This window comes from Phocoena sinus, chromosome 1 (genome assembly GCF_008692025.1).
Source record: "Phocoena sinus isolate mPhoSin1 chromosome 1, mPhoSin1.pri, whole genome shotgun sequence".
In the NCBI taxonomy this organism is placed as follows: domain Eukaryota; kingdom Metazoa; phylum Chordata; class Mammalia; order Artiodactyla; family Phocoenidae; genus Phocoena; species Phocoena sinus.
The window spans coordinates 4,814,458-4,837,257 of record NC_045763.1 but is presented as its reverse complement, the minus strand read 5'-3'; the positions used below and the strand labels follow the sequence as shown (position 1 = coordinate 4,837,257).

The 22,800-nt window shown below is 44.9% G+C and overlaps 1 protein-coding gene and 1 pseudogene across 4 annotated transcripts in view; one reads left to right on the top strand and one right to left on the bottom strand.

The window, feature by feature from the left end:
• Positions 1 to 22,800, top strand: part of DNAJC11 (DnaJ heat shock protein family (Hsp40) member C11) — a 97,587-nt gene that overhangs the window by 44,605 nt on the left and 30,182 nt on the right. For 3 of the 4 annotated variants that reach the window (XR_004349396.1, XM_032628616.1, XM_032628624.1), the window contains exons 2-4: positions 6,294 to 6,423; positions 8,922 to 8,995; positions 17,223 to 17,324. Coding sequence is in view for 3 of the 4 variants with exons in the window: in XM_032628616.1 (XP_032484507.1) it covers positions 6,294 to 6,423; positions 8,922 to 8,995; positions 17,223 to 17,324 (306 nt within the window). In the remaining variant the exon portion in view is untranslated. The remainder of the gene's footprint in view (positions 1 to 6,293; positions 6,424 to 8,921; positions 8,996 to 17,222; positions 17,325 to 22,800) is intronic. The other variant, XM_032628634.1, reaches the window with a different exon arrangement.
• Positions 12,112 to 12,839, bottom strand: LOC116752058 (annotated as a pseudogene).

The following is a 22,800-nucleotide window of genomic DNA, read 5'->3' as shown; positions in this document are numbered from 1 at the left end:
CTTGGTAACCATAGTTTTGTTCTCTACATCCATGGCTCTATTTCTGTTTTGTAAATAGGTTCATTTGTACCATTTTTTTTAGATTCCACATATAAGCAAAATATATTTGTCTTTCTCTGTCTGACTTACTTCACTCGGTATGACAATCTCTAGGTCCATCCATGTCGCTGCAAATGACATTATTTCGTTCTTTTCTAGTTTCTTAAAAGTTGTAAAGTTAGGGACTTCCCTGGTGGTGCAGTGGTTAAGAATCCACCTGCCAGTTCAGGGGATACGGGTTCAAGCCCTGGTCCAGAAAGATCCCACATGCCACAGAGCAGCTAAGCCCGTGTACCACAGCTACTGAACCTGCGCTCTAGAGCCTGCGAGCCACAACTGCTGAGCCCACGTGCCACAACTACTGAAGCCCGTGCACCTAGAGCCCATGCTTCGCAACAAGAGAAGCCACCACAATGAAGAGTAGCCTCCGCTTGCCACAACTAGCGAAAGCCAGCACGCAGCAACAAAGAACACAGCCCAAAAAAAAAAAAAAAAAAGTTGGAAAGTTAGTTGTTGATTTGTTATCTCCTTTTTCCATGCCACACAGCTTGTGAGATTTTAGTTCCCCGACCAGGGGTTGAAACCGGGCCCTTGGTGGTGAGAGTGTAGAGTCCTAACCACTGGACTGCCAGGAAATTGAGATTTCCTGTTTTTTAATGTAAACGTTTATAGCTATAAATTTCCCCCTTAGCACTGCATCCCGTAAGTTTTGGTATGTTGTGTTTCGTTTTCATTCATCTCTAAGTATTTTCTAATTTCCCTTGTGATTTTTTTTCTTTGATCTGTTGGTCATTTAAGAGTGTATTGTTTGTCACAAATTTGTGTCTTTTCCAGTTTTCCTTATGTAATTGATTTCTAATCTCATCCCATTGTGGTTGGAGAAGATACTTTGTATGATATCTTTTTTTAAAAATAAATTTATTTATTTTGTTTATTTATTTTTGGCTGCGTTGGGTCTTCGTTGCTGCACGCGGGCTTTCTCTAGTTGCGGTAAGCGGGGGCTACTCTTCGTTGCAGTGCGCGGGCTTTTCATTGCACTGGCTTCTCTTGTTGTGGATCACGGGCTCTAGGCATGCGGGCTTCAGTAGTTGTGGCACACGGGCTCTAGAGCGGAGGCTCAGTAGTTGTGGCACACAGGCTTAGTTGCTCTGTGGCATGTGGGATCTTCCCGGACCAGGGCTCGAACCTGTGTCCCCTGCATTGGCAGGTGAATTCTTAACCACTGCGCCACCAGGGAAGCCCCTTTGTATGATATCTATCTTTTAAATTCTATTGAGACTTAAATTGTGGCCTACCAGACGGTCAGTCCTGGAAAATGTCCCATGTACACTTGAGAAGAATGTGTTTCTCTTGTTGTGTAGAATATTCTGTATGTGTCTGTTAGATCTAGTTGGTTCATTGTGTTGTTCAAGTCCTCTATTGCCTTACTTATCTTTTGTCTGGTTATTCATAGGATGTTGAAGTCTCTACCTATTACTGTGAAACTCTATTTCTCCCCCTTCAGTTCTGTCAATTTTTGCTTTATGTATTTGATGGTCTGTCATTAGGTATATAAGTTTATAGTTATTCTGTCTTCTTGCTGTATGAACCCTTTATTAATATGTAATGTCTTTCTTTGTGTCTTATAACCTTTTTAAAATTTATTTATTTATTTTGGCTGCGTTGGGTCTTTGTTGCTGCACTCAGGCTTTCTCTAGTTGCAGCAAGCAGGGGCTAGTCTTCGTTGCAGTGCGTAGGCTTCTCATTGCAGTGGCTTCTCTTTGTTGAGGAGCATGGGCTCTTCGCATGTGGGCTTCAGTACTTGTGGCACGCGGGCTCAGTAGTTGTGGCTTGTGGGCTCTAGAGCACAGGCTCAGTAGTTGTGGTGCACGGGCTTAGTTGCTCTGCAGCATGTGGGATCTTCCTGGACCAGGGCTCAAACCCCTGTCCCTTGCATTGGCAGGCAGATTCTTAACCACTGCACCACCAGGGAGGCCCCCGTATGATAAATCTTAAAGTCCAGTAATGTGAGTCCTCCAGTTCTTCGAAGTTATTTTGGTTAGTAAAATAACTAGGAAAGTAAAATTTATTTTTGCTCCATATCATTTTTCCATATAAATTTTAGAATTAGCTTGTCAGTTTCTACCAAAAAAAACCTAGGATTTTCATTGGATTGCATTGAATCTGTCGGTTGCTTTGGGGAAATCTGACATCTGAACAATACTGAGTCTGCTGATGCATGAAGACAGCTTATCTGTCCATTATTTTTGGTCTTCTTTAATTTCTTTCAGCAGTGCATTGTAGTTTTCAGTGTATGGGTCTTGCAGTTGTTAAATTTATCCCTAAGTAGTTTATGTTTGTTAATGATACTTTAAATGGTATTGTCGTTTTAAGTTTCAGTTTTTAGTATACAGAAATAAATTGATGTTTGCCTGTTGATCCTGTATCCCATGACCTTGCTAAAATCACTTAGTACATTTTTTTTGTAGATTCTTTACGATTTTCTACATAGACAACATCTGCATATACAGATATTTTTATTTTTTAATATGTTTGCGTTGAATTTCTTTTTTGTGCTTTATTGTATTTTTGTATCGTATAGCATCTAATCCAACAGCTTTAACAGACCACTAAACTCTACAGGTCTCTAGGGACCTTTTCATTATGAATCTTATGATACATAAAGGTTGAATTTATAATAGATTTACTTTCCATTGAAATTATAACCAGATGATTGAGATGATGAAACTTTTCACACTTAAAGCAGAATACATCTCTTAATTTTATAATGAATTTTAGAAATAAGTACGTAACTTTAGGCATCGTTTTTAATGATATCACCTATTTTGAAATGGTATCAGTGTTTTTACGATAGTGAAAGAGTTTATCATTTATGAAATATCGAACCAGTGACCTTAGCTATTCAGTTACGATAAAAGGCCCAATCTAACCTTTTATTGAATGTGATATTTATTAAAAGTGAAACTTCTCGTTTCTGTTACTTAATCAGTAGCACGTTAAGCCATTTATTAATATGATTAAAGAAGGTATTGCAGACTAGACACTGTACTCCCTTGTCATCTGGTTTACTTTTAACAACCAGGAAATAGCAGTCTAACCTAAAGTCAGTCAAGTCTATCTAATCCTGCCCTTGTAATTTTTATGAGATGCTGGAAAGAGCAATTAAAATTTGCAGAAAGGGAATAATTTGTAATGGCTACTCAGGAAGGAACAACCCCCTTTTACATGGTTACATAAGTAAACCTATCTGGAGAAGACACATTTAATTTGCCATTAGTTAACTATTCTTTATTTACTTAAAACAATGGGGTTTGGCACAGGTGGCATATTGGTAAGTGTGGCAGGGAATGCGTTGCATAATTGACGTGAATGTGGAAAGAAGCCTACGGTAGGAGAAAGAAAAGGGAACCACAGAGATCACAGAGATGGGAATGTTTGGTCTTGTGTTTTTATTGAAATAGAATACATGTATAGAAAAGTGCACGTCATAAGCATGCAGGTCAGTGAATTTTCACAAATGTGGGCCCCTTCATGAATGAATGTTCCTGTCATCCTCACACCAGGGCTGTGCCTTCTCTCTGAATTGTCCCAGTTTCAGTATTCATGCTGCCAAAAGGATATCAAAATTGAATTGTGACGGTAATGATAGCTACAGTGATTAAATTCCTCATGTGTGCAAGGCATCGTTAAGAGCTTGTATGCGTATTAGCTCATCTACTCCTCAAAGTAAGTGTGATGGGGTACTGTTGTCTACAGTTTCAAGATGAGAAAACAAAAAGGTTTTAGAAGAGCGACAATGAGTAGATTTTCGCTGTGTGCTGGGCGCCGTATGAAGCAGTGCGTGGTCACTGTCTCATTTCATTTCCACACCGCCCCTGAGCATACTTGTCATCCCCTTCAGCAGCTGAGAAAGCTGAGGGTCAGAAAGCTCGTTAGCCCAGAGCCTGCGTTCTTCACCCCTGGAAGGCTGGTGTGTGACCCCAGAGGAAATCCCACGGACGGCCAGAGGCAGAGAAAGGGGGAGGACGGCCATCTACAGATCGTTCAGGAGTGTGATTCCCAAAGGCTACACCAAAGAGGAGATGGAGAAAGAGAATAGTGCTGGCACGGGGCAGACATCTGCCTAATCCTTGGAGGCAAAAGGATGCTCAGTCAGCAAGGTCCTTGACCGTTTTCCAGTGAAGTAGTTAATGGAAACCGTCAAGAAGCTGCTGATTAAAAACACTGATGTGCCTGTGCCTATAGTCGAACTGTGAGGGTCCTGTCTGCGTTAAAGGACAGCCGAGTGGCCCGGGTCTAGCAGAGCTTTTCTCATGACAGAACCACGTCCAGTTAGAGCTGGGAAGGCCCACAGAGGTCATCCACCCAACCATCCACTCCTCGGACGGAGAAAGTGGCCCAAGAGTGGCACCTGGGGCCTCACAGCCTGTCCTCCCGGGCACGTGGGACTGACACACGTACCGTTCCAGTAACGGTTATTGTCCTCCTGTTGGGAGTTCTGCAGAATTCCTTGTTTAAGATCTCTGGTAAACTTGCACAGATTTCCTGGCATCAGAATAACTTAGCCCTATAGAAAATACCTAAATTTCAGACCAAAAATTATCACTGAAGTAAGGTTTTGCCTTTTTTCACTGGTAAAAGCATTCATTACTCCTGGAATTGGAAGATATTGAAAAATTGTGGACATTACAGAAAAATACAGTTTAACGTCTTCCCTCGTAACCTTGATGTCTTGAGTAATCATGTCCCTGTGACCGCTCTCCTGTGTACCCGTGTTCCCGGACCTGATCCCAGAGCACCATCCATTCTCAGCTTCCTCAGTGGGGACCTGGTCCCATTCCTCTACCCAGGGAGCTGGCTTTTCAGGCCCCTCTGGCATGTTGTCAGTGACCCAGAATCTGCTTCTGTTGTCAAAACGGTGGGGTTGCCTCGCAAAATAAAGTGTTATTTACTTGACAAATCATCTGGACAGAGCTGTCCATTTGGCATCACCTCTGACAGACCAAAATGGTCCCTGGGGTTGGTATAATATCAGACATAGTACTTCCCCAAAACACACCTGAGGGCCCTGCCAGAGAGATGGCACAGTGTTCCTAGAGCCTCTGACGAAGTCTGCTTCTGAGAACTTGGCCGCTGAGAGGCAGGCGAAGTAGAAAGTGGATTTCTGTCATCCCTCTTCCTTCCTCCCTTCTGTGCAGTTAAAACACACGGAGAGCCCATTTCACTCTTTGTGTCATCTGTGCTCTTCTTATGGTGCATTTTCCCCTCAAATTGATTACTTACAAGAATTGAAGAGGTGTATGTGTTGGGTAGTGACCCTTTGGGTGCTGGGGGTGGGAAGGCTTTTTACTGTAGGATAGTAAAGCATTTTTGCCTGCTTTATGTGCTACCTTTTAGTATTAGAGGTTGAATAGAAATGTGTGTTGATTTGACAATTTTATGTCTTTGTTTTTTCTTTTTTAAGAAGATGTTGGGGGTAGGAGTTTATTAATTAATTAATTTATTTTTGCTGTGTTGGGTCTTCGTTTCTGTGCGAGGGCTTTCTCTAGTTGTGGCAAGTGGGGGCCACTCTTCATCGCGGTGCGCAGGCCTCTCACTATCGCGGCCTCTCTTGTTGCGGAGCACAGGCTCCAGACGCGCAGGCTCAGTAGTTGTGGCTCACGGGCCTAGTTGCTCTGCGGCATGTGGGATCCTCCCAGACCAGGGCTCGAACCCGTGTCCCCTGCATTAGCAGGCAGATTCTCAACCACTGCGCCACCAAGGAAGCCCATGTCTTTGATTTTTTAAGGGTGAATATTCATTGAGTTTCCTTTGTCAGAAAATGGATTAAGTGCGTGGCATTTCTGTCTAATGGTATATAGCTTTTTTCCTTTCTGAACAAATTCTTTGTTGAGAGTACCTTGGCAGGATTGACTTTAAATAACTCAGGTTAAAGAGCAAGCAGGTCTCTGTGACGTTTCTCATTTCCGCTTAGAGCACAGAGAACCAGGGTAGGGACACAAGCTTTCATTTCATCTGAGAGCAGCATTTCCCAGCAAAACACAGTTGCTATCGATGTACATAATTGATCACTTTATTAACTGTGGAAAAAAGGGACCTTATTGAAGTAATAAAGCATAACTTCATTATGTCCTATATGTAGAAAGCAAACATGTTGGAAAGTGGCTGACAGCTTCCCATTTCAAGGCTGATTCTGATCATGATAATATTTAAGTAGCATTGATTGCTCTCTAATTGGATTTTTCCTTCTGTAGGCCTCTTCCGAAGAGCTGAAAGCGGCCTACCGCAGGCTGTGTATGCTTTACCATCCTGACAAGCACAGAGACCCGGAGCTCAAATTGCAGGCGGAGCGACTGTTTAACCTCGTTCACCAGGCTTATGAAGGTCAGAGCGGGGCTTGGCTCTACAGAAACACCCTGGTAGCAGACACTCAATTTTTAAGAGTCTTGATTTGTAGAGGATAGAAAAAGAGAGTCCTTAGAGGTGTATAAAAGAGGTGGTTAGTTTAGTGCTTTTTACTGACAGGGAGCTTTGAAAGAGTAGTATTTTGCTTTGGAAATCAATACGTGTCCAGTAAGTAGAAAATGAGGCTGCAGGTGAAGTAATAGCCCATAGTCTGAATTGCAAGGGAATACTCCAGCTTTAAATCATTTACTAGTTTTCTTCTAAAGGGAACCCTTAGAGGTAAAAGGCTGATCACTACAGACAAGCTCTCTTTGTTCTCTTTTTTTTGTGAGAAGATGCAAAGAACATTTTTTCCGTCTGAAAGTGATTTTATTGGTTCTGTAGCATTCAGTTAAGGAAAGGTACTAACAAAAGCAAGAAAATGGTGTTAAGGAGCCTAACAGGAAATAGAATCAAGTAATTCAGATTTTTATATTTATATCTTATGTAGTTCAGAAAAAGTTTTGCGATATATTTGTTTATAAAATACTAAAATCACTAATAGGTACAGTTTCTGTTTGAGATGATGCAAAAGTTCTAGAAATAGATTGTGATGGTTACACAACATTGCAAATGTATTTAACACCACTGAATTGTACACTTAAACATGGTGAAAATGATCAATTTTATGTTGTGTGTACTATACCACGATTTTTAAAGTTAAAATTAAAAAAATATGAAATCACTCTTAGGATCTGTGCCAAGTAAAGTAAGTTATTCATTCCAGAGCCATTTGGTGATTTGCTCCTTAATTAGGTAGACCGAAAATTAGATTTTCTTTACAAAATAAAGACTTCTCATTGTGGACATAAAAGCGTATTGCTGTATTCACTATAGTTTTACCAGAAAGTTAGATTTCAAATGACCAGTAAAACTGAGACTGTGGCACCTACGTGTATACAGTCAGCCTGTGTCTTCACCAAATGTAACTTTTCAGGCTACTTACCTGGTCTGAATAAAGCTTGACCACAAACTCGTTCCTTTTATTGTATTTGGTTGTCTGAATTGCCCACACACTGGATTGTATTGTTTTGGAGATTTGGGGAAGAGTTGACAGAAAATCCCTGCCAGCACTTGTGAAAATGCTGCCGCAGCAGACCTGGCCCCAGTGTTTGGCCTAAAGGGAGACTGAGATGGTAAACAAGTAATTCCTTATTAAATCCTAGAGATCAGCTCAAGAAGTTTGGCTCCCAAGTTTTCCGGTGGTCCGCATTTCTTTCTTCCTCATTAGATTTGAGTATGGATAGAGTCATTTACATCATTTTTTAATTAGACCTAAAAATATATGGGAAATCTCAGGCGGGGAAAGATTCAAAGGTCTTGAACAGAAGTTGGCCCAGCAGAGGAGGGAGGTAACGACTGTTTGCTGTACGGATGTTCAGTTTCGGTTTGGAGGTCCTTTGAACAGCTCTCACCCTCACTGAACAGTCTTTTTCTGATGTACTTTAGGTGACATGGCTGACACCGTAGTGAGAGGTGTTTGTGTCTTTTAAAAATGATTTACAAGGGCTTCCCTGGTGGCGCAGTGGTTGAGAGTCCGCCTGCCGATGCAGGGGACACGGGTTCGTGCCCCGGTCTGGGAGGATCCCGCATGCCGCGGAGCGGCTGGGCCCGTGGGCCATGGCCGCTGAGCCTGCGCGTCCGGAGCCTGTCCTCCGCGACGGGAGAGGCCACAACAGTGAGAGGCCCGCGTAACGCATAAAAAAAAAAAAAAAAAAAAAAAATGATTTACAAATAAAGAAGAGAGGCATCCAAAAGCAAACAAACAAACCCCTACATAATAATAAGTCAGATTTTTCTGGTCAGAGCCTGTCCCTAGTTTTACGTTAGGCTCTGTTAGAAACTGGAATTCACTCTCTCAAGCCAAGATACTTTATAGACTGTGGCGGAAGCTCACTAGGTGCTTTTAAAAACAACTGTCCTTGGGCTTCCCTGGTGGCGCAGTGGTTGGGAGTCCGCCTGCCGATGCAGGGGACACGGGTTCGTGCCCCAGTCCGGGAAGATCCCACGTGCCGCTGAGCGGCTGGGCCCGTGAGCCGTGGCCGCTGAGCCTGTGCGTCCGGAGCCTGTGCTCCGCAACGGGAGAGGCCACAGCAGTGAGAGGCCCGCGTACCGCAAAAAGAAAATAGAAACAAAAACAAAACAAAACCAAAAAACTGTCCTTTAGAGATGCAGGGTCAGTGCACCTCACAACGAAGCAAAGAGTAGCTTGGACATGAAAAATCCGGTGTTTCTCGTTGTAGCCACCTTTAAACATGTCCTCGCTTGGATCTAGGGAGCAATTAGGAGGAAAGACACATTGGGAATGATGGGGTCTCTGGGAAGATTGTGGCTGGAAAGAGAAGAACAAAAAGAGGTGGCCTTGCCTGGTGGTATTGTGGCCAGGACTGAAAGGTGAATTTTGTGCTTTGTAAACATGTTTGGTTTTTAACTTGCAGTGCTCAGTGACCCCCAAACCAGGGCCATCTACGATATCTATGGCAAGAGAGGACTGGAAATGGAAGGATGGGAGGTAAGAGAAACTTTGTGTCTGGTGTCCCAGGAACGTCACTCAACAGCTACAGAACAACAACCCCCAAATCCCGCAACCTGCAGCGATGCCTTTGAGAATGTTTGAAAACATCAGAGTCCTCCTCTCGCCTTTATATCTTGGTTTAAGGAATTGGGTTCTACACTGGGCTTTGCCGCTTTGTAACTCTGTGAACTTGGGACAGTTAGTCATCCACCTTGTCCTCCGTTTCCTAACCCATCAGGTGAATAGTAAGAGGGATGGTCTAGGCCAGTAAGCTTTAACCCAGGGGAGGGAGCAGGCCGCTCAGGGGGTGATGGTAGATGGTTTCTGAAAGGGCACAGTTCCTACACGTACCCTCCTTCCACACGTATACTTCCTTCCACCCTCCACGGCCCTGAGCCCCTCTTTCTACCCGAGGTTACAACTGAATCTAGGAAGTGTTTGTTGGTGCTGTGTTGTGCGTGTGAACAAAACGGAAGCACGGAAAAGTTGAGAACTACTGGATTAAATTGTCTGTAATGACCCAGCTCTAATGGGCTGTACTATTAGAATGTTATAAATATAGTGAGTAAAACAAAATAAATAGCAAGTATCTATGAAATAGGTTACCTGGACAGCCATGCCATGTGGGAACTATCACTAAAATTCGGAAGGTTCCGTTTTCTTTCACTCTGCCACTGAGTAGTCTTAGAGCCTTGGGCAAGTCGTTTGACTGCTTTGTACTTCCGTGTTATAACCTAAAAAATAGTGATATGCGGATCAAGTAGAAAAAGTAATATGAAAATTTGTTGTAAACCTCTGTATTGCTGTAAGAACATGTAGGTGTTATTAATTTCATTACGGAAACTCGGTTCTGATGCCCAAGAAATTCTGGTAGGCTGTTAACGTTAACTTAACTATCATTGAGTTATTTTTTCATCGTCATGTAAGCTTTCCCTTGAAGTTCTTTTGGTATTTGCTCTCACGCATGCATGACTGTCTATTCTAATTTTAGGGTGAAAACCTTCTAAAGGCCTTTGGATACGGACTAGAACAGAAGTGAAATGGGGTTCTGTTGCCGTTTTCACCACTGCTTGATATTGGTGGCTTATGGGCCATTTCCAACCTATAGCCGTGTTTTGGTTGCCCACAGAGTGAAATGTATTTGCTGACATTTGAAACTTAGGAGGCTTTGCAGGAAAATCCAGTCTCTTATCTTCTTTGGAAAAATCAGAAGACCTGGTAACGCCGTGCCTAAATTCCCCTCTGAGGCGACAGTCCCCCAGGTCTGAGGAGCCCCTGCCGTGGGACTGGACCGTGCTGCCCAGTTTGCCCCGGCCCCCGCCGCTCCCTCCACCCGTCCCACGCCCCGCCTGGCTCCCAGCGGGCGTTTGGCTTCTGGCCTTTGGCTCAGTGGAAATAGCAGTGCACCATGTCACATTAGTTCATGGTAGCAAAGTGTTGGGTCTAGTGGCTTAGAATTTTTTTCATCAGAAAAGGAAAGTAGAATCCTGTTGAATTTCCTAAGTTTCTCCTCATGCCCCAGGTTAAAGCGCCTTGTGTTTTGATGTTTTGAAGCCGTGGGTTGGTTGCAGTTCTTCACGGCAGCAGTCAGGGCCACTGAAAAGCTGCAGGCCTCTCCTGTGTATCCCCTCCTCAGAGTCTAGGGTTCATTCCCAGCAGCATTATTCCCACTCAGTGGAGCAGCGGGGTGACGTCTTCCTGGCAGAATATCGCGTGGTTTCCTATCTCCAAACCAAATTGTCTCCCCATTAGAAACAGAGAAAAACCATGCACACTGTCGTGATTATAAAAGTATGCAGGCAGTCATAGATGGTGACTGGATAAGCTTTTATATTCATATTTTTTAGTAGATAACTTTAAGGGAATCAAGTTCTCATCGATCAGAATTGGCTTTTTTTTTTTTTTTGCCTCAATACTAAGCCTTCACTGATGATAAAAATGCCTTGAAGGAAAACTACAGGAAGGTACCTCCTCAGATACTTACTGAGAAGAGCTGTATGGGTGCCTAACGTATAGTAGGAAAACTGAGCCCGCTGTTCATACCGTGAAGGAAGAGTCTCGCTGAACTCGAGCGCTTTATGGAGCTGGCGTCACCGTTCCCTTGAGGAATTCTGCAGCTGGTGGCTTTCTCAGTATGAGGGTTCTCCCGTTTCAGTCACAGCCTCCACCCCAGGGAGGAGGCTGTGTTCCCTTCACGCTGTTGCTAGTATTTTTAGACTACTGACCGGTGTCCGTCTGCCACGTGTCTGTCCGTCTAAACCCACCGGTAGTCGGGGAGGGATGGAGGACACGGGCGAAGCCCGTAGTGTTTGGGACGCCTTTAAGCCCAAAATGCCAAAGCAGCCACAGATGTGGCAGTCACTCCTGTCCCAGCTCTGGCATCATTCGCTTTCTGCTGGTGGAGGCTGGGGATGAAACTGAGCGTTTGTATCAGATGTTGCATCAAATGTTGACCCTGTTTTCAGGCACTAGGTAGGTTTTTAGTCTTTGTCTATTCTCTTTTTTTTTAACCTTCAAGGGACCTCGTCATGCTCTGGCAGGATTCCAAAGGAGTGAGATGCAACCATTCCCAGCTCATAACACCAGCCATTTGAGTTCTTAAAGTCGCAGTGTTTGTGCGGATACCCATGTTTCAAATGAAGTTGGCCTCTTCAGAATGGCAAAAATCCAGCTTTGAGCTGTGAATGTTCAGACAGTATTGAGTCTGGTAACAGCTGGCAAGTGGAGTGGAAAACCATACAAGTCGGAGGAGGCTTGCAGACGTCAGATTACATTTAGAGGAGCAGCCTTTGGCCCAGATCATCCACACTTTAGTTTTTGTCTGCAGTCCTTTACCTTTATCCATATCTCACTTTTCCCTGCCTCTTTGACATCATTCCTTTCCCCCCCCCCCCCCAGGAAAGGGGAAAGGTCAGTCAGTACAAACGATAAGCACATTTGAAATGCTGAACAGCAAGAATCCTTTGCTAAGTGTCCAAGTAGGTTGATCATAACCCAAACATAGAGGTTGCAGTTCTGCCAGCTTTGTGGCCTGGTAAAACTGCTTTTCAACACTCCTGTGGAAGCATCGTCAGACTTCACCAAGCCAACGTGCTGGCTGACACGTACAACAAATTCTGTCCTGTCTAGGTTCCACTTCCAAGCGATGGCATCAGGCACCCCAGTTTTACTGAACGCAACAGCTGTTTCTATGACCATTGGAATCTTTAGAGTGCAGCCGCATTTTAGGACAATACTTCTCCAAATACAAAAGCTTGCTGTTAAAAGCTCCATGCCGCTTTTGTCTTATGAACTGTACTGCATCTTCATATTTTATTCCACCTTCAATTAACGCTAGGGCGACAAGCACTGGAGGTCTCCCAAGGCCTGCAACACAATGAACAGCAATTGCAACAACCAGGGTCTTCACAAAACTTAATTTTCACAAGACTTAACCAAGCATCAACAATCTGGTTAGATGGTGGTGCGCCATCATCAAAAGGCCAGTCGAGAACATGGATGCCTTCTTTCTCCACAAGAGTAGTGTCATAAGTTGCTTCACATACTCTTACTATTGTTGTAACTCCATACTTCTTAAGTTCCTCTATAAATTTGTTTAAGGTCGCATTAGTTGGATTGTGTGTCATAAGAAATCTCATGTTCTCATAAGTGATTTCCACAGGAGCTGGGCGGTTCATTCGATCCATGTTAATTTAGTTAAAAAACACTCAGTAGGGTTATGAAAGAATTTTAAAAATTGAATACAGAAATGGTGCAAAGAAACTGAGTCTACTTCAATATACTCCACTTGAAATTCTCAGTGGTTTTGAATATGAAGTTGGGAGTAATGGGAAATGAAATGAACCTCCTGGCAAGAAGCAGCAATTCTTCAATGCAGTAATACTGAGGCAAGAGAAAGGAAGTGCACTGAGGTTTACCCCAGCTAGGTCAGAACTCTTGTAAAAAATGCTGTGGATTTCAATTCAACACTTCTGTGTCCAGGTTCAGCACTCTCATGGGGGCTTCTTGGTGGAGTAGTAATGAAGTTCTACAGTTCACTTGTCTGCATAGAGGTCGTGCTGTGCCTGGCAGTAATCTCCACCGCCCTTCAGAAACTCCATAAATGTGTGACCAAGAACACCACAGAACTGAGGAATATGTCTGCTCATTGGAGATTGTGGCCTAATCATACAGCCGGTCCTGAGGCGGTGGTGACATGGGCAGCGGCGGCAGGGCAGGGGCGGCAACTTTGCGGGCCGCGGCGGGGGAACCGGACTCTATCTGCCTGACATCATTCTTATAGTGTCTAGGAAAGTCACCCTGCATTAGGAGCTGTAATATGGTCAAGGTCATGAAAACGAAGACAGAAACTCCCACAGATGGGAGGAGACTAACAAGACATGTGACTAAATACAATCCTGGGTCCTGGGTCCTGGATCAGATCCTAGGGCATAACAGCGACGTTCGCGGAAAGACTCGTGAAATCCCAGAAGTCTGGGTTTAGTTAGTGGTAATGTACTAATCTTGGTTTACTAGATTTGACAGATGTTTGTTCCATGGTTCTGTTAGACGTTAACATTTGAGGGAGGCTCGGTGAAGGGTAGTTGAGAACTTTCTGTACTATCTTTGTAACTTCTCTAAAGTTCTAAATAATTTTCTAAAATTATTCCAAAATAAAAAATTGACTCACTGGAATCATAGAATTTTCAAACCAGACAGCACCTCAGGAATCGTGTAGTTTTAATATTACCCCCTCATTTATAGGAGGAAACTGAAGCTTAGAGAGTGAAGTGACTCACCTGAGGTCTCCTGGGAGGTTCAGGTGGTATTGGAGAGCCTAGGTCTCTGTCCTCTTCCCACTGTGCCACCTGGTTTTACAGGTCTCTCTACAGAGGCCTCATCTACAGAATAAGTCATCCTGACTAGCACAGGGTAGACCTAGTTGGTAAATGATCAAGGTGCACAGTACAGGTATATGGATACATGGGTGGCATATGATACACTCTGTTGACGGAAAACATTGAAAATGTCTATGGTCAACTAATCTATGACAAAGGAGGCAAGGATATACAATGGAGAAAAGACAGTCTCTTCAATAAGTGGTGCTGGGAAAACTGGACAGCTACACGTAAAAGAATGAAATTAGGACACTCCCTAACACCATACACAAAAATAAACTCAAAGTGGATTAGAGACCTAAATGTAAGACCGGGCACTATAAAACTCTTAGAGGGAAACATAGGAAGAACACTCTTTGACATAAATCACAGCAAGATATTTTTTGATCCATCTCCTAGAGTAATGGAAATAAAAACAAACAAATGGGAACTCATGAAACTTAAAAGCTTTTGCACAGCAAAGGAAACCATAAACAAGACGAAAAGACAACCCTCAGAAGGGAGAAAATATTTGCAAACGAATCAACGGACAAAGGATTAATGTCCAAAATATATAAACATCTCATGCAGCTCAATATTAAGAAAACAAACAACCCAATCCAAAAATGGGCAGAAGACCTAAATAGACATTTCTCCAAAGAAGATATACAGATGGCCAAGAGGCACATGAAAAGCTGCTCAACATCACTAATTATTAGAGAAATGCAAGTCAAAACTACAATGAGGTATCACCTCACACCAGTCAAAATGGTCATCACCAAAAATCTACAAACAATAAATGCTGGAGAGGGTGTGGAGAAAAGGGAACCCTCTTGCACTGTTGGTGGGAATGTAAATTGATACAGCCACTATGGAGAACAGTATGGAGGTTACTTAAAAAACTAAAAATAGAATTAACATATGACCCAGCAATCCCACTACTGGGCATATACCCAGAGAAAACCATAATTCAAAAAGACACACGCACCCCAATGTTCATTGCAGCACTATTTACAATAGCCAGGTCATGGAAGCACCCTAAATGCCCATCGACAGATGAATGGATAAAGAAGTTGTGGTACATATACACAATGGAATATTACTCAGCCATAAAAAGGAATGAAATTGGGTCATTTGTAGAGACGTGGATGAATCTAGAGACCGTCATACAGAGTGAAGTAAGTCAGAAAGAGAAAAACAAATATCGTATATTAACGCATATATGTGGAACCTAGAAAATGGTACAGATGAACCTGTTTGCAGAGCAGAAATTGAGACACAGAAGTAGAGAAAAAACTTATGGACACCAAGGGGGGAAAGCGGCAGGGGGATGGGGGTGGGGATGTGATGAATTGGGAGATTGGGATTGACATACATACACTGATGTGTATAAAATGGATAACTAATAAGAACCTACTGTATAAAAAAAAATTTTTTTAAAAAAGAAAAGAAAATGTCTAGTACTTAACAACTGTAATGATGCAGTTTTGGGGTGCAAATGTCTGAGGGTTACCGAAGGGAGAAACAGTGACTTGCAGCTGGCTTAGCTTTCTTCCATTCTCCACCGTGATGTACCCTGTGTAAAGAAAGTATAAATAGTAAAGGCCATCAGGGCCTGTGGGAGCTAGAATGAGATGCCTGGCCAAGTTCTTCACGGCTTCAGAGGGACCAGCCATTTTGACTTTACAGTTAGCTCTGATTATGTACCAGCTGTTTGCAGAACTTCTGTAAAATATGACTAGAAATGGGATGACTTAACACCTTTGGAATATTTGCCTCTTCATCTGTCACAGAGCGTGGCAGAGAGAAAGTCATTTGCAAAGGTCCAACAACTAGAATTCCTGAAAGCAAATCTTGTTCTGCTCTGGGCCCCATGGAGGAAGCACGCCATCAGTCCAAGATGGGGTAACTTTGGGGAAGCGAAATAAGAACTAGGAGAGTGAGCGTGCCACATTGGTTAAATATAACTGAGAATGTTTTTGTGAGGTCACAGAGCGATCATTGTGCCATTTGGACTTTCAGTTTGTTCTTGGATTCTTTTAACAGTGTTTTTATTTTAAAACTTCCTTTAAAAGAAACACCTCCCCCTTTTTGATAATTAACAATTTACATGGGAGAGGAGAAAATATTTTTGTTATTTTTTTCTGCGTACTTGCTAAAAGTGATAGTGAACAAATTTCTCAGTTCTTTTGGATAGGCCAATTCTTGTATTTATTTTTCTGTATTGCTGAATAATAAAATCAAGTTGCACAAAACCCCATTTACTGTAATATATATACATACATACATATGCATAGGTTTTTAGGAAGACACATAAAAAATTAAATGTTAGCCTGTGAGGAGGAGTGTGGGTGAGGGGGAATTGTACTTTTTGCTTCATATCTTTCTGTACTATTTTGATTTTTTGCTATAAGCATGCATTTTTTTTGAATAATTTTTAAAACTTCTGATTTCCAAGATAGCTTTTTCTCACCTCACCAACCTTTGCAGGTGTTCTCTGAGCAGCCTCAGGACTCCGCGGTATTTCTGCCACTAATACAGGGTCAATGCTGTTGGGCCTTTTCCCCCCGTCATGTGTCCAGTGACTTTGGTCATGTTTGTCCCGCTCCCACTCTCTGTTTCTCACAGGCCATAGCGTTTGGGACCCTTGGAAATGACGTGGTCTGCTTTCCTCTCTCACGGGCATGGTACCCGAGGCCCCCGTGGCGCTTCCCTGCCTGTTTGAAATCTCAGCTGGGCTGTCTTGCTTTCATGATGAGCTCAGAAAGGCTGATGTGGGATGCCTTACCTCCTCACAGATCTGACATCCCTGCGCATCCCCGAGGGCTAGCATGGTCTGCCGATTTGCACCTGAGTACTGGAAGAGTCCCCTGATTCTGAAACACCCAGACCTCATGGCTTAAGGTCCCTTGGTCCAGGATGCTCAAGGGGCACCTCTGGTGGTGGCCCCAGCACATGAGGGAGACGTGCCAGTGCCATTGTGGATGGCCTCGCCTCCATCTTGACACTTTTCAGCATGTGTTACCTGGGGCTCATTAGGAAATAAATCTAAACTGTGACACTTAAGGTGATGTTTTCTTTGTAAGATTCCTGCAGCCTCGGAGATAAGTGACTAAAATGAAGACAATAATGCTTCAGTCTCTGAAGAGCTGAGGGAAAGCACAACCTTGGGACTGAGCGGGTGTGACGGTGAACCTGGCTTCACCAGGGACTGGGCCGTCGGAAGGGAAAATCCCCACGGTCTCACTGGCGGCTCTTAACCATCCTGAGGGAAAGGAACGGCGGGACACGGTTAATGACGCCGACTCTTGTGTGTATTCCTCGCTTTCTGGGCCCTTTGCTGACTCTCCCCCCCATTCTGCCTGCAGGTTGTGGAAAGGAGGAGGACACCAGCCGAAATCAGAGAAGAGTTTGAGCGGCTGCAGAGAGAAAGGGAAGAGAGGCGGCTGCAGCAGCGAACCAACCCCAAGGTGAGCCGGGCCAGTTCTGGAGGGAAGGGTTGCAAGGCTTGTTTACCAGACAGCAGATCTAGAATAATCAGTGCTGGTGGCCTTTTATCGTAATAGCGTACAGAATCGGGTGGAACAGCATTTTGCTTGCTGTGTCTCAAGAGTAGGATCTGCCTGGAAAGCTATCAGCAGAGCTGCTGGCGATGAGCTGGAGTGAAGGCAAAACCAATCCCCTGGTTTTCCCAGAAGCCAGGAGACTTCTTGAGCAGAAACGCAGGCTAGCTGTCTGAGACCTTTCCCTGTAATCCTGCTGCCCAAGCCCTTGACACGTGAAAATCAATCAGAGGTCTGTGTCAGGAAAGGACAGCCACCTACCCACGCATTGAGGCAACAGGATTCCTTGCGGACCAGTTACGAGACAGAGAGCCAGAGAACGCAGAGGGCTGGGGGTGTTTCCAGACTGCGTGAAGTGAGGGGCGTGCTTTCACCACCCCAGGACGACGGTGCCGTGAATAGCAGTCGCCAGGCTGTTTCCACAGCAACAGGGTGACCACCTTTAACCATCAGTCAAGCCCCCGATGAAGTTGGAGTCGTGTACCCCAGGGACACACCTGAGTCTGAAGGTTACTTTTCAGTCCTGTATGATCTCCTTTTGCTTGGATGTGTTGGGGAGGCAAATTGTTCTGCGTGCATGCCACGGTCCTGTGGCAAAAGGAGAGCTCGGTCAGTTTGAGGTGCCTGTCATGCTGAAGGGCTAACTGCTCGTGGCCCGGTGTTCCCGTTCCGCAGTGTTTAACGAGGGGCGCAGCATCCAGACGCTGTCATCGCGGCCGGGGTAGCCCGGCAGGCAGCTGAAAATCTTCTAAGGAAAAGAACCAATGCTAGGTTCCAACTGGGAAGCATGATGTTATGAGCTTCCGATCAAATACGTTCTGGAAAGTGGAGTTTTCTAAGACCCCTACCGCACTTAAAGGTCCAGATACTCAGAAGACTCCCATCTCTTTGAATCCTACATTTCAAAGTATACTTGTAAACGCCAACGCCTCTCCTTCCCTCCTGCCGTCCCCTTTAGTGGAGGACAGCTTCAGGAATGTAGTTAACTTTGGGTCAGTGGAGGTAGAGACTTGAAACACCGGTTGAACCAAGTCAGGGGGTGTGAGATGCTGAGAGAGCTGAAAATCTTCAAGCGGCCCTGAAGTGCGCTAACGGGTTCCCTTCTCGGGTATCCCAGCCAGTGCACTGGAGGAGGTCTGCGTACAGGTCAGCCTTGGCATGTGGGGCTCAGGGTCGGGGAGCCGGGGTGGGAGCCTGGCAGGGGCAGTCTGAGGCTGTGCTGTCTTTGATTTGCTGGCTGAAGTTTTGCTGCATTCGGAACAATGAGGGGGAAAGACGGCATCACAGTAGCCTGAGCCTCTGTGTCCCGTGATAAAATTGGCCATCTGGGTGTGCGCGGTGATTGCTTACTGGGATCGTATGGAAATGTGTCTCCAGGCCATGTTTCTGTGAAATGAGGGAGCACAGCTGTGACCATTTCACACATGCCTATAAGATACTGTATGATTCCCAATACTTTGCTACTTCTAGAAAGTGCTGCCAAAGAAATAAGACATTTTCTAACCAGAAATACTGAGTGAAAACCAGATGCCGGCTCTGTGGCATTTTGAGGAGAGGTTTAGCTGGATCTTTTATTCCACTTCTGAGTGTTTTTGCTTTGCAAGATGAGCAGAAAGATTTAGAATGTTCTCATCCTAAGACGAAAGCGGTGATCTCTTTTAAGAAGACCACAGGGAGGTCTTCCCTGGTGGCGCAGTGGTTAAGAATCCACCTGCCAATGCAGCAGACATGGGTTCAAGCCCTGGTCCAGGAAGATCCCACAGTCTGCGGAGCAACGAAGCCCGTGTGCCACAACTACTGAGCCTGCACTCTAGAGCTCGTGGGCCACAACTACTGAGCCCACGTGCCTAGAGCCTGTGCTGTGCAACAAGAGAAGCCATCGCAGTGAGAAGCCCGCACACCACAACAAAGAGTAGCCCCCGCTCGCCACAACTAGAGAAAGCCCGCGCGCAGCAACGAAGACCCAACGCGGCCATAAATAAATAAAAAGTTAATTAATTAATTTTTTAAAAAAGAAGAAGACCACAGGGAGAAGGACACCTTTGATGACCTTGGGGCTTGGTACGGCCTGTCACCCAGACCTGCACTGAGGATCACAGCTTGTAGAGGATGGACAGACTGTGTGACGTTCGTGGTGCTGCTGTCTGAAACTTGCATGGGTATTTTTCCATTTTCACCAATAGGAGTTCATTGGGTAGGAATTTTCCAGGAGGAGTGTGTACCAAGAACAGACAAAAAGGTCAAGTGGGGAAACCCGTAGGTTGGAAATACTGGCTCTGACACAGCGATACAGGACGCAGAGCTCACCCTTTGACCTATGTGCAGTTTTCTCATTTGGAAAATGAGGATACGTCCCCTAACCACCACGCCAAGTTGTTAAATGATTGAAAAAATATGAAATAGATGTTAATTTATTAGAGAAAGACAAGCCTGCTATGTAAGTGCAAAGTGGTACGTGCACCAAGGTGAGGTTAAGAACTAAACTTTGCTTCAGCATCTCATTCGGCACCGTGTGGGAAACACTCGGCTTGGTTGGGTAGCTCATTGCCCCTGGTGGCTGGCTGGGTTTGGGTGGGGACTGTTAGTTGGGTTCTGGAAATGGCCCTCTGCTGATACCATCCACCTGCTCCTGTGGCCGAGGCCCAGTGGCTTCAGTGTGGCCAGTCACCTGTGAGTCTTGGCTTGCGTGAAGGTGCCCTGGACAGCACTGCGGGGCCGGAAGGAGTGAGTGCCGTGCCCAGCTCCAGTGTGTATCCCCTTTCCCTCACCACCCTCCAGCCAACAGGGCACGCGGGCTCCACGTATGCTGGGGGCAGCGTGGGAGAACCTTGCACTTGGCGTCGAGAGCTCTGGCTTCGGATTCCACCCCCAGCCCCAGTTCTGCATCCCGGGTCCAGCCACTTCTCCAGTCTTAGCTCAGTTTCTCCCTGTGTGAAATGAGAGGTTTGCCATGAGGCCCAGTGCTTGGGGTCACATCCTCAGACCCCAGAGTCCTTAGCTTAATTGCTTCTGTTTTCTGTCTTTAGGGCCACGTGGGAATAAATTCCTCTGTCTGTATTTCCTGCTGGAAAACACCAAGCTCAGGTTGCTGGGGCCCTGGGGCCTCCAGGGCCCTGCACATTGAGCCAGCGTGGGGGTGAGGGGAGTTTATGACCCGACAGATGATGAGGTTCGTCTGCATCTCAAGGGCTGTGTGTGACTGGAGTCTTGACTGGACGCCCCTGGCCTTCCTCCCTGCGTCTTGAAGACCCCTGTTTTACTTGCATAATCCACCTCTATTTCTTGCCTTTTAGAGACTTAAGATCATACGATAGGCTCGTTCTGTGCCGTGTTCACACCATACTGATTATTGTCATTCCTTTCTTTTGTTAATACCCATATATCTTCTCTCTCTGTGGACAGCAGCCAGTTTGGGAATCGGACTTTTCACTGCCTTCCTAATGAGCTTGTCCAGACCCCATAGGAAGCAAGGGCATTAAGTCAAGGATTGTTTAGGGGGCTTCATTGTCTGACTCTGAGAGTATCAACTCGTTTCTTTTGGACGCTGTTACATAAGAGTTTCTTGGAGATTGTTACTGTATTCCCTGGACCATTCATTTTCCTTTCTCCTTCTGCTGTTACAGAGGTTGACATAAACTCCCCAGTAAGACCTTCTTTCTGGTTTTAGAAAGGCCATCTTATCAGTGGTTCCTATAATAGCTGAAAAACAAAATTTAGCTTTATCACGAAAAAAATGTTAAATAATATATCAAGGAAGACATGTAACCATAATCCCAAAAAGATGTAAAGATGTAGGAGTACATCTTTACATAAAGATGTATGAGTACAGGGCTTCCCTGGTGGTGCAGTGGTTAAGAATCCGCCTGCCAGTGCAGGGGACACGGGTTCAAGCCCTGGTCCAGGAAGATCCCACATGCTGCGGAGCAACTAAGCCCATGCGCCACAACTACTGAACCTGCGCTCTAGAGCCCGCGAGCCACAGCTACTGAAGCCCACACACCTAGAGCCTGTGCTCCGCAACAAGAGAAGCCACCGCAACGAGAAGCCCGCGCACCTCAACAAAGAGTAGCCCCCACTCGGCGCAACTAGAGAAAGCGCACGCACAGCAATGAAGACCCAACACAGCCGTAAATAAACAGAAAGGTAGATAGGTAAATTTATTTTTTTTAAAAAAGATGTATGAGTACATTACTCAATTATTATTAAAGGATTTTTTAAAAAGGTTTGTTTTGGTTGCCATGGCTAATGATCATAGCCGTCGGAATGAGCCCGTGGTTACGGCTTCAGGCGGTTCCGTGGAGGTGATCCTGATGTCATAAACTGAATCATCTGGGCTGACCGGGTAATCGTGCAGAAGAAAAGTTGTTGGAACCCATATGTTTGTCATGCTCAGTGGCAGAAAGGGGCTGCTATTGAAATTGAAGAAGTTGGACGTTGTCCCTTAAGGAGGGGGGACCAAGTCTGGGAAAGCGCTGAGCTAGAAAGCAGGTCTTTGGAGGAGAGGAGGGAGGTGGCCGACTGTGGCGAGGCATAGAGGAAGCTACCTGAGTGGGTCACAGCTGCACCTGCATCCTGCCGGCATGACCACTTGCATAAGCAGGGTGTCAGGGTAAAGTCCATGGGGCAGAGGTCTGGGGCGGGGGGAGTGGCTGGGACCGAATGGCTCTTAGAAGCCCTGGTAAATTTGAGTTGGCTTCTCCGTAACAGTGGAGAGTACAGGCTCCAACTTCGATCTCAGACAAAACGGTCCCGTGGAGACAGTCTCACAAGAGCCACCACGGGTTCATCGGCTATAAAAAGGGCAAATTTCACCTCGCCTCTTACTGTGATAGCCTCTTCCGGTGGAATTTTCAATTAGTAAATAGCTACTATCGAGACTGCATTTGACAGAAATTTCTCACATTATCCTTGTGGCCAGATAAAGAAATATAAACACAAAAATATTCAGAATGAACTACCATATGACCCAGCAATCCCACCCCTGGGCATATACCCAGAGAAAACCATAATTCCAAAAGATACATGCACTCCAATGTTCATTGCAGCACTATTTACAATAGCCAGGACATGGAAACAACCTGAATGTCCATCAATAGAGGAATGGGTAAAGAAGATGTGGTACATATATACAATGGAATATTACTCAGCCATAAGAAGGAATGAAATTGTGCCATTTGCAGAGATGTGGATGGACGTAGAGACTGTCATACAGAGTGAAGCAAGTCAGAAAGAGAAAAATATCATAGTAACGCATATATGTGAGATCTAGAAAAATGGTTATGAGCTCCTTCTGGAATCTATTTGCAAAGCAGAAACAGAGGCATATGCACTCTAGAGCCCGTGAGCCACGACTACTGAGCCCGTGTGCCACAGCTACTGAAAC